At 38.7% G+C, this 22,393-nt stretch overlaps 2 protein-coding genes across 8 annotated transcripts; one reads left to right on the top strand and one right to left on the bottom strand.

Moving 5' to 3' along the window:
- The first annotated feature begins 5,035 nt into the window (after positions 1-5,035).
- LOC115625235 (two pore potassium channel protein sup-9) lies at positions 5,036-11,947 on the top strand. Of its 2 annotated transcripts, XM_030520220.1 has the most exons (8): positions 5,036-5,178; positions 5,260-5,542; positions 7,030-7,090; positions 7,159-7,288; positions 7,352-7,539; positions 9,199-9,359; positions 10,619-10,651; positions 11,437-11,947. In XM_030520220.1, the coding sequence occupies exons 1-8, from the start codon at positions 5,052-5,054 to the stop codon at positions 11,738-11,740; spliced, it is 1,287 nt and encodes a 428-aa protein (XP_030376080.1). In that variant the 5' UTR covers positions 5,036-5,051; the 3' UTR covers positions 11,741-11,947. The 2 variants fall into 2 exon arrangements, with proteins under 2 accessions (XP_030376080.1, XP_030376081.1); XM_030520221.1 differs by lacking the exon at positions 10,619-10,651.
- A 4,371-nt stretch (positions 11,948-16,318) lies between these two features.
- Positions 16,319-22,324, bottom strand: LOC115625557 (serine-arginine protein 55). 6 transcript variants are annotated; one of them, XM_030520649.1, is made up of 9 exons: positions 22,177-22,323; positions 21,771-21,930; positions 21,630-21,700; positions 21,465-21,566; positions 20,869-20,965; positions 18,079-18,152; positions 17,537-17,854; positions 17,121-17,288; positions 16,319-16,921 (listed from the first exon to the last, which is right to left on the bottom strand). In XM_030520649.1, exons 2-9 carry the CDS (start codon positions 21,894-21,896, stop codon positions 16,810-16,812), a joined length of 1,068 nt encoding a protein of 355 aa, XP_030376509.1. In that variant the 5' UTR covers positions 21,897-21,930; positions 22,177-22,323; the 3' UTR covers positions 16,319-16,809. The 6 variants fall into 6 exon arrangements, 5 of the variants coding, with proteins under 5 accessions (XP_030376509.1, XP_030376510.1, XP_030376512.1 ...); XM_030520650.1 differs by having other exon boundaries at positions 20,869-20,950; XM_030520651.1 differs by having other exon boundaries at positions 16,875-16,988; positions 22,177-22,324.
- Positions 22,325-22,393: the final 69 nt, after the last annotated feature.

Below are 22,393 nucleotides of genomic sequence, written 5' to 3'. Positions count from 1 at the left end.
TATTTTACTAGTACTTCGGACGAGTTTATTATTTATTTTATTGCGCTATAGACAAAGTTTTCTACTATATTGGATGACCCGTCCCTCCAAATTTGTATACTCTGAACATGAAATGTACAAGAGTATACTAGGTTTGCGCGAGCTGAAATATGTAAGTGGCAGAAAGAGGCGTGACAGACCCCAGAAAGTATATACATATATTCTTGATCAGCGTGACAAGACGAGTCGATCTAGCCCTGTCTGTATGTCCGACTGTATGAACACCTAGATCTCAGAGACTATAAGATCCAGAAACACCAAATTTTGCACAAAGATGGCTTATGTGTGTACGCTGTGAAAGTTTGTTTTATTTTTTGATTCCCCTCCACTTCCTCCCTATGGGGGTTTTCCCCATTTTCCATTCGTATAATCGCCTATATCTCGGAGACTATAAGACCTAGGAACACAAAATTTTGGCAATGCTCGGCAAAAGGCTTTAAATGTATATAAATACATTCAGTTTCGATAAAAAATTTGAGGCTCCTGACATCAGCACCATTTGACTCAAGCTAGTTTTTGAATTTGGTCAAATTGCGAGGTATCTAACGTGAACATTATTTTGTACAGCCAAAAGTTGATTAAAATTAAATTGATTAGTTTCATGTCAAGCCCTAAGTAAGACGAATGAATCACACGATATGTGACAGACAAGTCGATCTGCTTCAAGGCACAGAGTCGATGCTGTCCCTGACATCTTTGATCAACCTGGCATACGTATTATAAAATGTTGCTTGGATGGTATTTTAGGATGCTTTTCATTCATTGTTGCCGAGCTAAATTTTAAATCGTACAAAATCATCCATCGAAAACTTGAACGAGAAATGTTGAGCACAGTTGATTATAAATTTGGTTTGTTAATTAGTAATTGAAACTACCCGTTTCCAGAAACTTTAACAGCATCTCTCGTATAAATACCAATTGCTAATTCTAGTTCTTACTATATCGACACGTCTTGTTATATTGATCAAGAATATATGTATATATTTTTGGGGGCTGTCACGCCTCCTAAAGTACTGAACTACTTAGTAGTAAAGGGGAAAACTAAAGCACAGGTACTTTTATGTAAATGGTGACAATATCTTCAAACGAGTTGTATGTAGTAAACAGTCATTTAATCAAACAATACATTCTAAAGCCGTGGCGTGAAGATACACTGCACCACCGCTTATGTAATATTTAACATTCACCTTACAGTTCACCTTGCGCTACATTTTGAAGGAATTGAATATTGACGGAAGTGTTCGCACTCTTAAAGCTGATGCTGTATTTGTAATTGTAACCTAATAAATAGACATAATTAGTTATAGAGAATTACAACTTATAGTAGATTTTGGGGAAGGGGACCAACATGGCGTATGCGCAACATTAATATAAATTAAGTTTATGCGGCGTGTCCGAATAAATACTTTATATTTGAAAGAGACCCCGGAACCTGTTTAGATACGCGCCATCTGTCAAAAGCGGAAACAAGCTTAAAGCTTTGTTGAGTTGGCAGGACTGGCAAAGAGAATGGTTAAGAGCAACTTTCGAAGAGCGTTAACGCTTTTGGTACTCAACATCGTCTTTGCCTACTCCACATCCTTGTATAAGGATCCAGCAGCCAACTGTCATTTTGTGCGCCGTAGCAGTTCTGAAATACAATTGAATGCGCGTGCATTGCGGACGAAAATACGTGCCAAAGAAGAAAAAGAAATTCAAAGCAAGAAATTGTATGGTGAAAAATTAGACGAGCAAAAAATTGTCTTATTATGCGCGACAGATATTGACGTGGAAAAGTGTACGCGAGCCAATTATGTGAAATTCGAAAATAAGGCCGAGAACCGCAGTTTGCAGCGAGATTTTTGTGTACGGCATCAGGTTTTTGTGTCTTTCGTTTTACATAATGAATATACATTTTTGTGGGGTTCTGGTGCTGTTGGTTGTGCGTCTGTGTGTCTCAACGTCATAGGCCCATGGACTGAGCGACGAACAAGCGAAGGCCAAAGAGGCGTGCTGAGCAGACAGCCAGATAGACAGTCGGGAAGGGTATGGGTTGGAGGGATTTATGATAGTGTCACTGTCATTGCCAGTGCACGATAAAGGCAGAGCAAATAAAAAAAAAAGAAAAGAAAAACTCGGAAAAAATATATATTAGCTGAGTAAGTAGGAGATGAGAAACGAGGGAGGCTGTCCGTTTCGGATTGTAGGAGGGGTGGGTGCAAAATAGCGCAACAAACGAACACACGCCATGTGGAAAAATGCGCAAATGGCAAAAGGAAACTAGCAAAAAAGTTAACTAAGGGCAAGCAAGCAGCCTCCAGTGGTTGTGTGGCTGTGCCTGTGGTTGTGGATGTAACTGTAACTGTGGCTGCACAAACACAACTTGTTAGGCATTTGCGAACCACCCCAAAACATACGCACACACACACACAGACGAAGAGATACGCATACACGCACAATCCAAATTTTGGTTACGTTGGCTCAATAAATTAGAAAAAAAAGCGTGTGCCTCTTTGTTGCTTCTCAGTCCGTGTGCGTGTGTGTATGTGTGTGTGTGTGTGCGTGCTTGCGTCAGTATTTGTGTGTATGCGCGTTGAAGCGAGCAGCGCACAATCACACACTGACAAACAAAGAGGACATAGCTCAACACACACTCTCGTGTACACTTAAATATGAATTATTCAGAGGTTCTGCAATGCTGCTGTTGTGCACAAATTGAAAAAAGTGTGAAGAGGAAGCGTACTATTTTTCGCACCAAACACACTCCGTTCAATTCAGTCCGCACACTCGGTCGCCCCTCTCACTCCTCCGCAGAACAGCCAGCACATTGAGGAAATACGTACACCCTACTTCCCGAGCTTCCTCTGCTCTCACTTTTCCTCGTTATCTTGCTGTTTGTGCCTGCCTGCCTGGCTTAGCTTTTTTAATAATTCAAGAACTACCGTAATGCCGCGAAATCTCAAATTTCCGCTCCTGCATTCGGTTTGCGACAAGCGCGTAAAATGAATTTTTAATTTGGTAGTCAGTTAATATACACATACAACAAATTACAAGCTAGTTTTATGCGCTCCAATCAGTGTGTGTATGTGTGTATGTGCGAGTCCGAACAGGTGTAAAGTGTGCCACGTGTGTGTTAAGTTTAGGGGAGTGGGCCATTGTATGGTTTGTTGGATTGCGAATAACTCGTTGGTGTCTTGGTGTGTGCGTGTATGCTCAGCAGACGTTAGTTATTGATGATGACGGATTAGTGGTGCATTACCTAATCAAACATAAAGGACACTAGCATCAAGCTACAAAATGAAGTTAGGCGAGCATCCATTTTTTAAGGACAACTATAGAGCAAACAAATATAATATATAACTTATTTATTTTTAACTCAAATGTCCTGGTCTCAGTTTAAGAACAAATCTATGCGCTTTTTGCAACTTTAATGCTCAATGTCCAACGATGGCATTTATCTTGAATAGAAATCGAATTTTGTGGGAGTAGCTCTAAATCTCTAAGAAGATTAATGCTTCAATAAATATACAAGTAGATCAAAATGATTCGGTTAGTATTCTTATAACACTATACTGCTGCACTATTTTTTTATAGTCACTGAGTAGGAATTACAAAAAATACATACAGTATGTACATACTGTACGTATGTATGTATGTATGTATGTGTGTACATATTTGTATGATGCTCAATATTAACCAACAAATGGGGCTCTACCTTTAAGACCTTCCCATCTGCACCAGCTATTGTTAGAGGCTATTTTTAGAATAACCTACACATGCACATGCATACAAATATGTCTGTAAAGCAACAACTAATTTATGACATTTGAAATCACTGTACCACCATTAACCACCCACCACCCGCCAACCATCACCCACCAGCTTAGCCGCAGGATATGCGAATGAACCAAACACACCAGTGCCGCCCCACAATGCAACGTAACTGAAGCCGAAGGACATAGCGTCGACGACGACGTCGAAATGCCGCCGCCGTCGTCGCCGCTGCCGTGTGTGCGTAACAACGAAGCGATTGCCGTCAGCAGGAACGACACCAACAACATCAGCGTCATCAGCAGCTACAACAAGCCGTCGACAATGTTGAAGCAGTTGCAATTGCAGCATGGAATGCAGCCTCAGCAGCTGCTTTGGTATAAATAACACAAGGACATGGGCGGCGCAAGCACCACAACGACGATGACGACGACGCCAACGACAAAGGCAACATCAGCAACAGCAACAGAAACAACAACACCACCAACGTCAGCAACAGCACAAGATGAGAACGGGACTGTGTAATAAAAATAAATGCGACTCAGTCGCTGCAAAAGCTACGTAGCTAACTAAATTACAAGTGCTACTAAAATTAAAATAGTTGAGTGATATTATTTTTAATGAAATTAAGTGCTAAAAATGGAAAAAGGACGAGACAGCTGCACCAGCTACAGCCAAGTGAAAAGTGAATTTTCTCGAGCAATGCAAAAATAATTGCTAGTGCCAAAAATCACACTGAACAACAAAACTAATAGTGAACTAGGAAAGGCACACACACACACGCAGAGACCTATCTGTACCCAGAGACTTTGATTAGACCTCGTGTGTGCAGAGGTGCGTCGAAGCTGCTGCCAGTCCGAGTGCCTGACGCTCACGTACATGCATGTACGAGCATGTATGTATTGGTCTGAGAAGTGAATGAGTGAGTGAGTGAGTGAATGAGTAGTAGTTGTTGTTGTTGTTGTGCTTAACCTGATTTAAAAAGTTTGTCCTTTAAACGAACAACAACACGAGCAACGAGCCGCAGAGTGCAGCACATATGGAAGGAAGCAGCAAGATTTGTTGCAGCCAACATAGCCAACACAACACCAACAACAGCAGTATCATCAAGAAGCAGCAGCAGTTGTACCGCCGACGACGTCGACGTCAGCAGCAACAACAGCAGCAGGAGTGGAAGCAGCAGCTTGCAAAAAAGTTGCACGTATACGAAACGAATCTAATCAAATGCATGTTTATTAACAATAACCTCGCCTAAATGAAGAATGAAGAAACAAAATGTGCGCACGATATCCTTGATCGTGTGTACATTTACATATTTGTTAGTGGGAGCCGCTGTCTTTGATGCTCTCGAATCGGAAACGGAAAAGCGTCGTTGGGAGGCGCTGCAAGGTGAGTCTGCATGGGTCACCAACCCTCCACCCACAATCAATAACATTCACAATCCATTCGATTCGCTTTTCCTGCTTACAGCCGTAGAGGACATGATTATACGCAAATACAATATATCACAGGAGGATTTCAAAGTCATGGAGACGGTGGTGCTCAAGTCAGAGCCACACAAAGCCGGCCAGCAATGGAAGTTCACCGGCGCATTCTATTATGCCACCACAGTGCTGACCACCATCGGCTATGGCCACTCAACTCCCAGCACCATTGGCGGCAAACTATTTACCATGTGCTATGCCATTGTGGGCATACCGCTGGGCCTCGTTATGTTTCAAAGTATCGGAGAAAGAGTGAATAGACTGAGCAGGTGCGTCTATTCAATGTTCTTATACCGTTCACCGAATACTGTAAGAATGTATTCTTGAACTCTGTCCTATACATGAAGTGTAGAAGAGTATATTAGGTTTGCGGAAGGTGAAAATGTAACAGGCAGATGGAGGCATGACAGACCCCACAAAGTATATATTTACATTTAATTTCTTGAGCAGCATAACAAGACGAGTCAATCTAGTCCTATCTATCTGTCCGACCGTATGAACTTCTGCATCTCAGGGACTATAACAGATAAAGAAATTAATTGAGTCCGAATACCCAAGGAGGTATAATCGACCAACAATGTTTTTGTAATACAAGCACATTACAATTTCGTTAATTTTTTTTTCAATTTTTTTAATTACTTATAATTCTACAAAATGTACAGAGTATCTGAAAATCGGAATACCCGACAATAGATTCTCCACTTGTTGGAGAACACACAAAAACGACTAACCTAATCAGTGTCAACAACAAACTACTGATCAGAATTGGCTGATAATACCAACATAGTATAAACATATATGTACCAACATACTAAAAAAAAAGAAAAAATTTATAGACCGATTGTACGTTGCCGAAAATTGAAAAGTCACCTAACTGTTTGTACACCCCAGGTAGAACATAGCAGAGGGAAGAATTCATTTTTTGTAAGACACAGTAAAGTGTACTTACTTAATTTCGATGTCTTTCTTCGCCCTTTTAAGCCCTGGAAATAGGCATCTGTTAAAAAAATAACGCCCTCGATGGAATCTTCCAAAAGAACCATTTTTCCATGTGTCAAATGTCTCTGCAGGCTAAATAATGTGAATACGGGGAATGCAGTAACAATTGAAAGCATTTATCTCATTCCAGGTGCTTTGTATGCTACCGTGCATTGTCTTCAAAAAAAAGGTGTCATCTCTCTTAATTATATTACAAGACACCATTTGTTTATGGATTAACCTTTTTCCCAAATATTCATGTTAATAATTCGGCGTGTATTCTTTAAATTCTGGCCATCACCTAACCGGCCGACTGCACTGTTGCAGAATCAAATTTCTCTTGTAACACGCTATTTTCGATGTTCCATGATCTCCAGTGGAGGTAATAGAAATTGTGACAGAATAAAGAGCGGATTGCGTTTATTTTACCAATATAACATATTCCAGATTTCTATTAATTCGAGCCTATATGTAAATAGCTCAGAAATGAGACTTAATAGTCAGGGCAGCTAACCTAAATATATATATTCATCATATGTTGCATATATCATCAATAATTGCATAAATATTTGGCTATAGATTTTAGGTAGACATTTCTGTTATCCGTTAGACAAATGTATCTCATATTTAATCCCTGTACTTAAAGGGTTATAGGTATTTGTAAAAACAAAGTCGTTGATTTGTAATATTTTTCATTATGGATAAATAAGCTTAAATTTGATTATTTGCTTTTAATAATATTTGATTTTATCTTTTGTCCTTGCTTAACTAATTACAGTTATGTTATCAAGGCTGTGCGCTCATCGCTGCGCTGCAAACGAACCGTTGCCTCGGAGGTGGTAAGAACTGAAATTTAAATTCGAACTATATGAAACACAGTCTGACTTATATTTGTGTTCATATACAGGACCTCATATGCGTTGTTACGACGCTCAGCTCACTGACGATAGCTGGCGGTGCTGCAGCCTTTTCAAGATTTGAGGGTTGGAGCTACTTTGATTCAGTATATTACTGTTTTATTACTTTAACCACGATAGGTATGGATTGGCACTCGAAATGGCTGTCATATAAAAAGATCAAATGTAACTCTCTGCTTACAGGCTTCGGCGACATGGTAGCTTTACAGAAGGATAATGCACTCAATAGAAAGCCCGAATATGTTATGTTTGCACTGATATTTATACTATTCGGCCTGGCAATTGTTGCCGCCTCACTGAACTTGTTAGTACTTAGGTTTGTTACAATGAATACTGAGGACGAGCGACGCGACGAGGCACAGGCCATGCAGGTGAGTCCAATAAGTGTATTCCACAATCAATAATTTTGCCAAGCCTTTTTCACTGTAGACTTGCGGACTGTTTCAAAATTATATATATTCCTTTAGTAACATGCTAATTACTTAAACAAATCATAAAAACAAATTGAGCCCAACTTCTCAATGTCCAATTTACTTTTTTCGAAACGATAAGAGAAGCTAATTATCCCATTACAACAATATTAACCAAACGAAACCTAACATACAGAAACATCGCATTATTATTATATACATACGTATAACGAAGTGACGGTATTCTAAATCATATCCACACGAATACTTATCAGTCAAACAGAACATAAACACCAACTAAAACCCGATAATTCTTTCGGGTGGTTCGAAAGAGTTGAATCAGACATTGAGAGAAAAGGCCTAACTGCAATGAGTAGACAATTTTCTGGTAGTTATCCCAACTACATAATAAACATATTTAGCTAAAATAAAACATGCACGACAACATTTTATAAATATTCCTAAAAATAAGATATTTCAATTGAATCGCTCGTCGGTTGACAGACCGACAGACAGAAATGCGAAATAAGAAATTCCAGTTGGTTTTTTCACAAGTAATACGTTGGTTCTTTTGTATGATGTTAAAAAAAAGCAAAATCATTTGCAGATGCATACCATTTGTTCAAAGGCAAAAAAAAAAGTAAATTAAAACAATTATATAACTTATACATATAAATATCCCATTAGATTGCTTCGTACATCATCATGGAGTTTATTTTAAAAGTTTTTTTTTTTTATTTTAGTCTTGAAATATATAGTGACCACTTATATTTATAAAAAGATATCATTTTATTATTTAAAAAAAAAAACAACATTATTACCAAAATCGTTTTTAGAGGTTAGCTGAAGCATTATAGTTTCGGATTTTACACATGACCCCACGTCCTTCTTTCACATATACTTTTACAAGTACCCCAATATTGTCAATTTTTCAAGACCTCCCCCCGATGTCTACCATAAGAATTCCTTATTTAGAAACTTTTTTAACAATAAATACATATGCCAATAAAATATATTTGCCACCTTTTTTAAAGTAAATTAGTAAATTAATTTTTCGCAATAACCAACAACAACAATCGTTTTTTGTAATATCAATAATTCAAATATTTTTTGTACAACTACTTGCTTGCCACTTTATTTATATCTCAAAGCTCAGCACACATTTTTGAAACTCCCTAACGCACCATATTTTTTAATATTACTCCTAAATTAGTTTTTTAGCTACGAAAAAAACTTAAAAATGAGAAAAATGTTTTAATGTGAAACCAATATATTTGTTTCTTTTTTGGCATATTTTTGTTGCTTTTGAATTAACGAAATGAAACGACAAAATCGACAATCGGGCATACGCGCGCGTAGTTTATAACCAAGTCCAGTTTTTGGACCAACGAGGTGATTCCGGCTTTTGAGCTTTAAACATTTGACTACCTTTAACTAACTACTCCCAATCACTTGCTTACTACCACTGTCAAACAACTCGAACTACTTACCTCAAAAACTTCAACCTATTTTAAACTTCAACATCAATACATACACTACAAGAACAACCACAAAACACTCATTTTACTGTGTATCTCGATTCTAATGCTAACATATTAACCAAAAACGATATCCTTACAGGCACTACAAGTGGCTGTGAAGCTCGAAGGCGATGTGATAACATCTAACGGATCCATTCTGAGCGGCTACGAAGGACACGACGCCCAGTCGCTCAGCGGTACCAACACCTCCTCAATGTGTTCGTGTCATTGTGTATGTTTTAGTGCCAACCGACACAAAAAGTATGTAATGCAGCTTTTTTTACCACTAGTAGTACTACTTCGCGTCCTAAAATATCCGTGTGAAAAGACTTTGCATAGACTACTGACCCCCACTTGCTTTCTAACTACTACATACTTGTATGTATGTATGTTGATACAGGAACAACCTCACCAACCTTCTGACCAACCTCAGTGAGCCCCGAAACAACTTCAAGTTTAAACAAGTGGAGAACCTAAAGTCGGGAGTCCCGACTTTGAAATACTCTGTACCTGTATGTGTGTATTTCTCGTGTGCCTGTGCAAAACAGTAACAACAACAACAGCTGCGAGCACTGCTTAGCCATATATGTATGTATATGGCTATAACTTCCTCTTAAATCGGCATATCATTATGAAACGGCAGACGGACTTATAATCACTAAATGGAGGTATTTTCCGAATTTCAATGAAAAATTCCAAGAAATGCAGGAGCTATGGACAATCACTGATTGTGGTGGTGAGGGAGTACACATTTCTGCGTATTCACATAAGGCATATGGGACTGGTGTGCCTAGCTCCTAAAGCCTCTGAGATATAGGCTATTATACGAATGGAGAATCGGGGAACCCCCATAGGGTGGAAAGCGGGGGGGGGGGGGGGGGGGGGGGGGGGGGGTCAAAAAATAAAACAAACTAGCGTACACACAAAAGGCATCTTCGTGTAAAATTTTGTGTCTCTACCTCTTATAGTCTCTGAGATCCAGGGGTTCATACGGACGGACAGATAGACAGACAGGGCTGGATCGACTTGTCTTGTCATGCTGATGAAGAATATATATACTTTGTGGGGTCTGCCACCCCTCCTTCTGCCTGTTACACCAGCTTAAAATGTTCAAAATATCAACAATTCATTAAATTAAAAAGTTGTATACCAATACATAACTTTTTAAGAAATTCGAGAACGAACATCGTTTTTCCTTTTGTTTAAACGAATGAAAGTCGGGGCACCACAATTCTCTCGAACTTAATTTGTAATTTCAATCCTATTCTAAACAACTATTTAAACAATTCGAACTTTGGTCCTTGAACTCCATACATATGTACATAAGTCAGACATGGTGTATGCTTTTGCCTTTAATCTACTTATATTATGTGTGTATTTGTGCAGTTGAGTGTTCGTGTGCTTTCAATTATTGATTGTTATTTTGTATATTTTTTCTTCAACGCTTTGCATTTTCCGTTGATGGCTGTCTTACTCGTGTGCCAATGTTTTCTACCCGAAAATATTCTGACTTTGCCCAGAAATAACAACTATAGCAGTGCCGATGTTACAGAGTAAGCCGCCATTCCTTGCTCTTTTCTACACGAGCTAACCAACTGAGAGTGGGATATAGAAATTATAATTATAAATTAATCGAACATTCCAACATTCCAAAAGAAAGTCGGTTTTAGCTCTGCAAACAAACTTCCAAGAAATAACTTTCCACATTGAAATGGGAGTTCTTGACAATCAGCATTCTATGAGTGAGAACAAGAAATTTCGGGCGACAAGTGAACAACAATTCTGTGAGGGGAATATCACGATATTATAGTTTGATGATTGGGTGTCATTAAAAACCAATTAACAATTGATTAAACAAATGGATGTTTTGTATAAAATTGTACAAAAAGATACTTATCTTTTGTAATACTAGTTTCTTAGAATAATATAATCGTGATCGGTCCAGAATATAAAATATGAGATTAAACATTAACGAGCTAGGAAAAGCACCTTCTTAGGTAGCATATAAATTAAAATGATATTCTGGATAGCAGCTCACTGAAATGTGGAAGATTTTAGCGCTTTAGATGAGAACCTTACATAACTTCGATTAAAATAGGACATCTCCCGTGCTTAAGTGAGAAACTAAAACACAACGCTTACTTTAATGTTGTTTCAGAAGCATTACCCAAAGGTTCAAATGTATAAAAGTGAAATCTCGAGGTCAATTGGTCAGCTCGTGTACTCGCCTATATGCATATGTGTGTTATCGTTAGATTTTTTAAATTCTCTCCGTGTTTAATGTGTTCCACTGACTCTGCCATATCTACTAACATATATCTCCTCGCACAATTCCCAGACACCAGTACAAAATGCGGCGCTCCCCGACACACATACGACACCTACTTCCCGAGGTGGTGCCCATGCAAGATCTGAACTACGATACGCAAAGTCTGCATACCATAGGTGCCGACATGGTCGTAGGGTGCATGAATGGCCTGGGCAGTGGCACTGGCAGCGCCACCGGGATAATGGGCGGCAGCCACACAGGCATCGGACCTGGAGTCAGTGTTGGCGTTATGGATCCCACGCGAAATGGATCGCCGTTAAAACAGCATAAGTTGCTCAAACGGAATGTTTCACTTTTATCGTTTCGTATTTAAAAACGAATATTTGGATGAGGTCGGACCAACCACCATCATCCCCCACTGGAAGAAGAATGGCTGTACGACAACGAAAAGTGGCCGCATTGGAGTTAATGTATCCCAATTCCCTCAAAAAACCGACTTACAAAATGCAAGTGATAAAATGTCTATCTAATATGTAGAATGTACTTACTGAAGTTCGAAGGAGCATAGTGAAGAAATTTAAAATGTGCATTTTATGTGCGTTCTGAAAATGTTATTTATGTGCATTTACAATGTAAATTAGTACATAAATATATATATATATAAACAGATATATGTACATGCATAATTATAATACTTATGTAGTAAGAATTGTATGAATAATTCTTTTATGAATAGGGCACTACAAAATTGACTTTACAGACATACTCAAAAACAAAAAAAAAACAATAACAAAGCCACTGCCATTTCCGAGCGAACAAATTCCACATTTACATACATACTACTCGTACATACTATGCGTAATTATATACATACATATATATATATATGTATTACCTACAAAGAAAAAGAAACTACATTAGTCTCTGTCTTAAAATAGCCATAAATTATATAGAACTGGTAGAAAGCGCCAAGTACTATGTACTACATATATATGTATCCAACTGAATACCATTAGAACTGCCCTTCAGCCCTAAACCATGCCATGGGCATGGGTCTGCTCGTACTTACTACTTTCGCAATTGTTCTTCTAAAATCTCATAGCGCCGCCAAACCAATCCAAATAAGAATGCATACACAACACGCCACAAAAAGTGTCAAATTAAAGCTGTATATATTTAATAAGTGCTAATAATACGAGTCATAATGACAAGACGAAGAGGAAGCCAATTTTTATTCGTACTTATTATGATTGTGTAAGATTCAAATACGAACTCGATATTAGTTTACGAATATGTACGCATAATGTAGTTAATATAGCAGCTCTGCTCAATTTTTGCCAAAGTACTTTGTCCAAATAGCAACCAAATAGCCAAATACTACTCGTATTTCTCATGTATCCTACCCGCATACATAACTACCTACCCACATACACGTATGTACATATGTAGGTGTTTGTATGCTCGGTAGCCTCTGAATGTGCCAAATACTATAAATACATATATACAAACATCCACAGATGCGATGACGAGCTCTGGACCTGAGCTTACCAGAGCATGCATTCCATTATGCCCTACGCCCAATGCCAAAACTCCAAAACGCATTTAAAACCAAACGAATGCATTTAGTTTTAGATAAAACGCGAACACCATTTTTTGAATTTTATCAGATGATTCTTGCCGTAACGGATTTATTTAAATATTCGAATTAATTTTATTGTATTTAGTATAAAACCATCGAAAGCTGCCATAGTCAGTCGAATCGTTGCAACCATTGCTCACTCGAGCCGTCAAAATCGAATGCTTTAACCCTAAAATGCCCCCTACCCCTAAATTTACGTGCTTTGTAAATATTTTAAACTTTATATTGAACTTACTTTAAAAGGACAAATATTTATGGACATTTGTTAAAAACTGTCACAGTTTGAAAACCAGTAGAAATACTAGTTGTTTATTTGATTTCCTAAGATATATTCAACAAGATGACGATAAATTACAAGCCGTAATTTCATTTTAAAGAAATCATTTCCATTTTTTAGTCTACGTACAATATTTAAATGAACTCAAAGAAATACAAATTAGATACTTCATTGTAAACCACAAATCCAATATAAATGTAAAACTAATAAATTGAAATTGAACCTATTATTAATGGCGTAACACAAATTTTGATTTTAATTCAGGCAAATAATGCGAAACAATTAAAATAAGACTTTGTAATATAGTATAAACTATTCGAAAACTTAAAATAAAACCAAATTTATATAATAAAATCTCAAAGAAATCTACTTTACAAAAATGTCATAATCGTTATGAATTTTGCCAGTTATAATATACAGAGGTGGTCAAAAGTATTTACACAACCCAAAGGGTGAAAGGCTATACTAGTTTTGTGCGCATGTATGTAACACAGAAGGAGGCGTGGCAGACCCCACAAAGTCTATATATTATTGATCAGGATGACAAGACGAGTCGATATAGCCATGTCCGTCTATCCGTCCGTTAGTCTGTCCGTCTGTCTGTATGAGCGCAACGGTCTCAGCAAGTACAATAGCTAGGATAACCAAACTTGGCATTGAGGTTCCCCGAAGACCTAGGCAGATCGAATTTGTGTTTTTTTTTTCTGATACACCCCCCCACTCCGCAATTCCCCGCAATTCGTGTTTTTCCTAACTCCGGTAATTCTTTTAATTTTGAACTCAAATTTGGCATATACATCCCGTTCGTGGTTATTTGTCCGTATGCCAAGTGTCATCATGATAGGTCGATTATGAAGAAAGTAATAGCCATAAATAAAAATTTAGTTTTGTGCGAGTGTACATGGAACACACAGAAGGAGGCGTGGCAGACCCCACAAAGTATATATTTTCTTGATCAGCATGACAAGCCGAGTCCGTCTGTCTGTATGAACGCCAGGATCTCAGAAAGTATAAAAGCTAGAATAACCAAACTTGGTATCTAGATTCTCCTGAGCCCGAGAAAGGACGAGTTTGTTCATTTTTTCTGATCCACCCCCCCCACTCTCCCCTATTCAAGATTTTCTATTACTCCCGTAATTCTTTAAAACTTGTAGTTTGGTAGTCGCATTAAGTTAGTGATTATATATCCGTATACTACGTTTCATTATGATAGGTTGATCAGAAAGAAAGTTATAGCCATATAACCAGGCCCAATGCACACATACGCGCCATCTTTTATGTCGGTATGTAAATATTGAATAACTTTGTCATTAGTGAACCGATTGACTTGAGTAGACCAGTGTTGAAAACCTCACTTCAAGAAATTGTACAGAACCAAATTAAATAAAAATATCTCCTACTTGAAAATCGGTTGTTTATTTTCAAAGATATTCAATGTTTACATACCGACATAAAAGATGGCGCACCCTGTACATACATATGTACAAGTACACCAACACGAATAGACACGATTCTGATGTAAATGTATGTATGCATGGATGGAATATTTTATATTTAATTTAGTTAATTAAATTAATTAATTAATTAAATTTCTTTTTTTGTGGGGTGGTACAGGGTATTTAAGAGTTGAGCCTGCTCGACTTTAGCATTCCTTTCTTGTGTTGTTTTTTTTTCAATTAATTTATTCGATGTTTCTGCGACTTTGGGACGATTTTTTATGAATGTTTGCGGTCGTTTTCTATATACCCTTTGGTTCAAGGCAATATTTCTCAGAGTTATCTTTTAATTTAAAATGTCCTGCCTTTAAACTAAATTACATACCGTTTTGCGTGAAATCTTATACCCTTTACTAAGTCTAATGCCGAAATACCACTCTTTTTGGTTATATTCTCAGATCGAACTTCAACGGATAATTTCTTAGTTTTCACCATTTTACTAAGTTTTTTTTTTCTGTTCAATCAAAGCTCAATGCATTCAGATTAGCACCTTAACAATACATTTTTACGCGCGAGGATTAATAAGTTAGTGGTGGCTTATGATTATCTAAATGTTATGAAAAAACCTAATCGTTTCAGTCTTCGCAAAGGTCTAGCAGGAAGGAGTCCTCTTGCAAGCAAACTGCGGTGACTCAGAAGCTTGTCACTGTATCTACTTGTATGCCTTCCAATCTGCTCCTCCACGGTGAACAGGTTTAGGTCTCGGTGAAGGGTCGAGCCGCGCACGTACCAGGGGCGATCCCCCAAATTTGAATACCGTACAGCCATATCGGAGCTATGCAGTGGGCATAGACAGCTCTTTTTGCTCGAAGTGGCAAGGTGCTCCTTCTATTTAGTAGCCATCGCCATTTTACTAAGTAATTTCTGAAACAATTAATACCTTAAAATTTGTTAAAACCACGACACCTAAAGCAAATTTTGCAAATATTTTAACTCAAATAAAATATGTGTAAATACTTTCGATAACTTTTGCAACACCAAAAAGTTCATTTAATGAAATATGTTAAAAAATGTCCGTTGTGCGAATACCTTTGACCACCTCTGTATGTATGTGTCACAAAATTAAATAATCGGACATTTTCGGAATGGAAATTATAAAGCCCGTTATAAGCTTTACAGAGGTCGAAGTGCCTTAAGGCTTAAAGAATAGAGATTCGATAGTATATCATATTAGAATAAAAAGAATCAAGCAACAAAAGCAACCATTTTATGAGCAACCATTCCCAACACTGCATCACGATTCTGATATCTGCGTTACTGTAGGGGTTTTCGGGATATGAGTTTTAAACCATACCTGTAATTCTATCAAAATTAGCGTCTCTAATTCGAGCATTTACTTAACATTCTCGAAGAACATCCGTGCATTTTCATTTCTAATCGGCTCTCCTGAACGACCGGCAAAGTGTTCCTTACCTTAATAGTGAGATCCAAAAGAAGTAACGTTTGTATTACATCAGACAAGTTTAGTATTGTTTTGAATTTCCCCCCATTGTTTTCAAATAATACATATATTTCATTCAATAAATTTCACATCAGAAATAACTAAATTTATATTTATTCAGTTTTATTCAAAGTTGAGGTTCTGTGTTTACAAACTGTAGACAATTTATGCAGATTTATGGCCATGTTTTCTTGTAAATCTGATGAAATATCGTTGCTAGGGCTGACAATTGTTGCCGATTATAGTAAAATTGTGAATTTGCGGCAATGGGCAAACAACGCTGACAGACTCGCATGTGTGCTCTGTTCGGTTTTAGCAAGGATGGTGTGATGTGAAAATATTTCAAATAACGCACTTAACATCAAATTATGACGTAGGCCGAGTCAGTTTCACCAACATATTTTTTAAATATTAAAAAAATGATGGCGACAAATACAAATGGTTTCGCAAGGTTTAGTTTTGTGTTTTCTTTTTTTGATTTCCAAATAATTTTGGTAACGTAGTGTATAAGTTGTCTGGGTTGATTGATAAAGTAAGACGTATAAATCTATGACCAAATATTTTATAATTAGTGGGACAGCTAACTAATCTAATCGTCCATACTCTCATTGCGGTCGGGCGAGGCGTTGCCGTTTTTGGGTGATGCCGAGCGAGAACGAGAGCGCGAACGCGATTTGTTGTCAACGGAGGCTGAGCGATCGCTGTAAGAGATAAATAAATATATCAATTTAATATTGTAAATTTAACGTTTGGGACATCAAAGACGTGCTGCTGTGTGTACCCATTTGTACATATTTGTGTCCAAACAAAATCAAAGTAAAGTGGCAAGCGGTGTGCAACGGAAAGAGAATAGAAGTGAAACAACACCCAATAAAGAACCTCATAGTTCTTGGCACTTACCGTGAACGCGAGTCGCGGCGATTGGACTTGGACCGTGAACGCGAACGCGACTCACGCTGCTTTGAGTTGGAGCGTGAGCGGGAGCGCGAATCACGATCGCGCTTGACTGAACGGGACCTGGAGCGAGAACGGGACTTTGACTTGGACTTGGACACGTCACGGGATTTGCTGTGGGCAAAACAAAAAAAATATGATTTGTAGGAGGAATGGTTTAACTTGATCCTTAAAACACAATTTTGTTTTTAATTTAAACTCACTAATAGCATTAAAAAAGATGTACACTCTTTACTTGAAATTTTTCGAATGCTTAATATTATTACTTTTTAACTGAGCATTCAGATAAATAATAATAATTTAGTTGAATTTCAAATCAAAAGTGATGGTCATGTTGGACAGCGAACGTAATTAATACTTACTTGGAGCGTGAGCGTGAACGAGAGCGCGATTTAACTGGCGACTTGGACTTGGAACGACCACCGCGCGACTTTGAACGGCTACGTGACTTGGAGCGGGACCGCGATGAGCGGCGGCTGCGGGAACGTCTGCGTGAACGGGAACGAGAACGGGAGCTAGACGAACGCGAACGTCCGCGCCCGCCGCCACCACCACCACCTCCACCACTGCGTCCACCGCGACGATCTTCCACCAGATGAATGCGTCGACCATTCAGCTCGGTGTCATCGAGTTTCTCAATGGCCGTCTTCATGTCCGACAAAGAAGCAAACTCAACAACGCTGCAAAGTATAAAAGTTCATTAAATAAATCAAGTTCTACACGGTACTATATTTTGTCAATCTAGGCGGATAAAACATTAAAATATTTAGTCAAACTTTAGGAAAACTTAAAAGTGTGGAAAACTTTACTGTATTTAAAACAATGCGGATGAGAACGATTTAATTTTATAATACTGTCTGAACTCCACCTAAATCGCTTATATTTGTTTAATTTTTACACTTACCCCTCATTTCGACGTTGCTTGTGAGCATCTGCATAGGTAACTTCGCCGGCCTGGCGCATGTAGTCCTTCAGATCCTGCAGATAGCGCACAAATGCGAGGGAAGAATGAAAAATTAGTGGGTTTGGTTATGGGAACGCATGTGCATGTGCCAAATGATAGCGGGCAATGCAAACAATTGGATCGAATATTTCTGAGCTGGACTTCCGCTGGTCCGCATGTGCATTGTGGATGGATTTACGCCTAACCAAAGCAGCCCGCTCGCCCCAATTCTCTCACTGTCTGTTAGATATGCTGTCGAACCTGCGAGCCAGTTGGTTTGCTTTCTTCGCCTGCCTAATGGAACCCTCATGGGGAGGTCGGACACCAACGCCACGGGCCAGCGCTGATGCCATTGCCAGAGCCTGTCGCAGAGCACAGCGCCTCAGTTGCCACATGAAATATTCGATTTTTATTGCTGCACGCGCCGCACAAACTTAAGCGGTAAATACACAGAGATAATGTTTTGTAATTTATATTATCTTGGTTGCAAAATTATTAAAAGAATATTGTAAATTCAGTTCTTACTTAATGCGTTTTCAGAGAGAGGACACACACATCGCATATCGCATTTTATCGCATAACCGAGTTTACATTGTCTGTCTAGCAATTGTAGGCAACCCTCAGCGACCTCAGAGACCTCAGCGACCTCGTCGAAAGAGTGGTTAGGCGAGATCGCAAGCAAGTCGTTGGCCAAAGAGAGAGTTCCAAACATCGAACATCTATCATTGAGCATCGCATCGATTAGAGCAGCTTCTGGCGAGCAGCCGTAGCCATCAGGCAGCAACCAGAAAACGCACGGACGGCGGTTGAGTAGCCAGGTTAATTTAAAATAGTGTATATAACTCTTTTTTTATTTTGTTTCTGCTTGTATTGTGTGTTTTGGTAAGGCCAAGCCACTATGGCAACACAGATTTAGTTTCTGTCAGACATCGTCATAAAGAAACACTCTCCGGGGCCCAGGACCGGGATTTGTGATGTAGGTAAGAACGTGTAGTAGTAGTGGCAGTCAAGCAGTACGCAGCTCGTAGCACACAGCATAAACCAGCGAGCTTGGACCAGCAGCGGTGATTTTTTGGGGGGCAGCGTATCTCCCACGGCCTCACATTAACGTAACTGGAAAAATAAGAAATACGTTTTGTGCCTCTGAGGCACATGGCCGACGTATGCGAAGTACACGGTGTGCAGTGCTGCCTCCATTTCAAACGATCGATCAGTCGGTCGGTCAATCAGCCAGCAATCAATCAGGATTGGATTGAAAAGTATAAAAGTGATCGCCACTTTGGATGCATGTAGCAGATGTATGTAGCAGACCAAGTAAAGGCGTGAATGAGTTATGAGTCGTCATCAACAACCAGCAATCGATTAGTCGCATCATCGTCGCCAAGGGATCGCCATCAATATGAACATCTCATCATCGTCAATATCACCATCGCCAATGGCAATTCTCAATGGAAACGCTTCTAATTATTTTTCGGTAATGGTAATGGTTTTGGTACTGAAGCCCAAATAGTATGCCTCATGCGCCCTCAAACTCACACACTTGCTATAAGGAATTTTACAATTCTTTATATTATGTTGTAATTAATTGATAATGTTTCAACTGTTTTAAATACCTAAAACTTTTTGACGCACAAGAAGCAAACCTACGCAAAAAGCCGAAAGAGCAAAGTGCGTAGGCTGGCTTTTTGGGAGCGCCAAAATCTGCAACTGAGTCACCGTCACAATTCATCTTCGGTTCGGATGGACGTTGACGTCGTTGACGGCACAGCCCTAGGTAAGTGGACCACCAAGTGTTTTTAGCCCCAGGCGATGAGTTCTACGAGTTGCAAAGTGGCAGCGACGATGATAACGAAGCTCTTTAATTTGGTTTCATGACGCATACTTTCAGTTTGGATTGTTTTGATTTTCGATTGGTATCAATAAACATCTCTTTTCGCATGGCAGTGCAGTTTGATCACTTTTGTTGCTACTGTTTTGTTGTTCCAGGGTCTGGCTAGTCATCATGTCGACTGCGATGATCTTACCGCCTTTTTATGGTCGGTCATAGTTACTAATTTGGTTCGATTGACCTGCCCACGCCACTCTATGGCGCTCTATGTCTCAGAGCTCAGATCAGATTTCAGTGCTTGTTTCAGTTTTCTGTTACCAGTTACAACCAACTTGCGCTTTTTAAGACCGGTTTGTATCAAATGACCAGAGCGTCTTTCGCCTGTCACACACACACTGCTAGTTTGTCACTCTCTTCTAGGCTCAGGGGATTTCGGTAACCCATCAAACTCTTTTCGGTTGGTGTGGAAAAAATAATTGTTGGGATAACACCGATCAGTACCAGAGTTTTTTGAATATTGGATAGTTTTTGTTGTTGATATTTGCATTGTGTTTATACTTAAACTAAAGGTCGAGTTATAGATCTTAAGCTTAAATATCCAAATCGTTCTTGTGAATATAATAAACAAATTAAACAAAGGCGAATAGGAATGGGATATAAAGGCACCCACAACTTAGAAAGGGTTGAAAATCATAAAAAAGGAGAAAGAATGCAAATCTTGAACGGGGTATTCAATGTAAATTTTGTTAGGATATGATGCTTTTCCTAGATCTCTGTAGGTTAGTCCGTTCGGTCAGTGAAATGGCATTAATTCCATTCATGTGATTAGAATATAATATACATAACATAAGCAGTAACATACATTAGATCATAAACTACAAAACCACAGTAGTTACTAATTTAAGAGTTAATATGTAACTTACCTGCCAGCTAACACGACTGGACAAATTCTCGACAATCAAACGATACTCAGTGCGCAAGGGCGGCCCATAACGAGAAGATGATCTGGAATTTTTGTTTCTGGTGAATAATTTAATGAATTTAAAATTAGTATTGACACTGCGCTGCTGCTCGATTAATATATATGTACATCTGGTGATGAAATGCCATAAATTCCATGTGCATTTTGCCCTTTAAACAAACTGGCGAAGAAAGGGCTAAAATGCACCTGGAAAACAATCATAAATAATCTGCAGTAGCCAAAAATGTACCGCATTACCGCGCGGTTGAAAATTCAACAATTTCAGAGGAACGTGCATAAGGTCAGTAAATAGTAAAAATAAGCTTCGGAGCGTTATACATATAAACATATACAGCATGTCAGTGTCTTTAGAAAAAGTGTCGAATTATTTTTTTTTTTTTTAATTGTAAACGTGAGTACGTCCACAGCGCGTCAAAATCCGGAGAACGTACTCACGCTGGCCGAATATAAATTTTAAATTCTACTTTGAAAATAGTTAGCAAAGCATTAAAATGTATAAGATAACGCGACGTTTGAGTTGCCCTGCTGCGTACTCACTTATCATTGTAACGCCCGCCTCCGCCGCGTCGACCATAACGATCATCGTACCGATCTCGATGGCTGCCACGGGCTGTACCACGAGCGGGCTCAACAACAACACTGCAAAATTAATTTAATTAATTGAAAATTCACCGAAAGAACAAATTATTACTACAAACTCACCGTTCGCCCAATAATTCCTTCCCATTTAGCTCATAGACTGCGTCGTCTGCGTCACGATAGTCTTCAAATTCCTGCAAATTAATTTATTCGCGCAATTAATATATGCAAGTATACATTATTGATTTTTCATTTGACACATACCACAAAGCCATAACCATTCTTGATGAGAATGTCGCGAGTCCGGCCGTAGCCTTTGAAAAAACGCTCCAAATCGCGCTCACGTACGCCGTACGGCAGACCTCCAACATAAACACGCGATCCAACCATATTTATATGGTATTTGGTATTCCTTTAGCAAGTACTGTTAAAACGTTTGAATTAAAAATAATTTTTTTTATTCCTTATCTGCGGCTGTCACTGTGAAAATTTATTTGCATCTGTATTGTATGCATATGTGTGCATGCGGTGGTGTGTAAATGTATTTGCCAAGATGGCGGCAACGCTGTCTACCGGGTAGAGAACTTTTCAGCCCACTCATTAAAACGCATTTAAACATTAATACGCACAAATTTACATAACTATTTTCGTAACATTCATGCATACGTACCTTACTAAAGTTTATTGAGTTAATTTGTAATTAACTTGCTTTCTACACAATAGTTTCCACGTTTCCTACGTACAGCACGCACACGAAAAAATGCAAACTCAACCTCGCCGCAAATTTGTACGGAAATGACTGAACTTCGAAGCCTACTTCACAAACAAATGACGCCGTCAGATGAAGGTAGACAAAAGTTGCCTGCCACACAACACAAAAATGTAGC

Source organism: Scaptodrosophila lebanonensis, unplaced genomic scaffold, assembly GCF_003285725.1.
Source record: "Scaptodrosophila lebanonensis strain 11010-0011.00,11010-0021.00 unplaced genomic scaffold, SlebRS2 tig00000072-arrow-pilon, whole genome shotgun sequence".
Lineage (NCBI taxonomy): Eukaryota > Metazoa > Arthropoda > Insecta > Diptera > Drosophilidae > Scaptodrosophila > Scaptodrosophila lebanonensis.
Note: the sequence above shows the minus strand (reverse complement) of the source record. Positions and strands in the feature narration are given on the sequence as shown.

Bases quoted from the DNA above. Each gene is read 5' to 3' on its own strand.
- LOC115625235 (XM_030520220.1), top strand. From the start codon at position 5,052: ATGAAGAAACAAAATGTGCGCACGATATCCTTGATCGTGTGTACATTT. The intron at 7,289-7,351 runs GTATGGATTGGC...CTCTGCTTACAG, and splicing joins TATTACTTTAACCACGATAG to GCTTCGGCGACATGGTAGCT. The intron at 10,652-11,436 runs GTAAGCCGCCAT...CACAATTCCCAG, and splicing joins AGCAGTGCCGATGTTACAGA to ACACCAGTACAAAATGCGGC.
- LOC115625557 (XM_030520649.1), bottom strand. From the start codon at position 21,896: ATGGTTGGATCGCGTGTTTATGTTGGAGGTCTGCCGTACGGCGTACGT. The intron at 20,966-21,464 runs GTGAGTACGCAG...ATTATTCACCAG, and splicing joins GGCGGGCGTTACAATGATAA to AAACAAAAATTCCAGATCAT. The intron at 16,922-17,120 runs GTAAGTGCCAAG...TATCTCTTACAG, and splicing joins CGCCGCGACTCGCGTTCACG to CGATCGCTCAGCCTCCGTTG.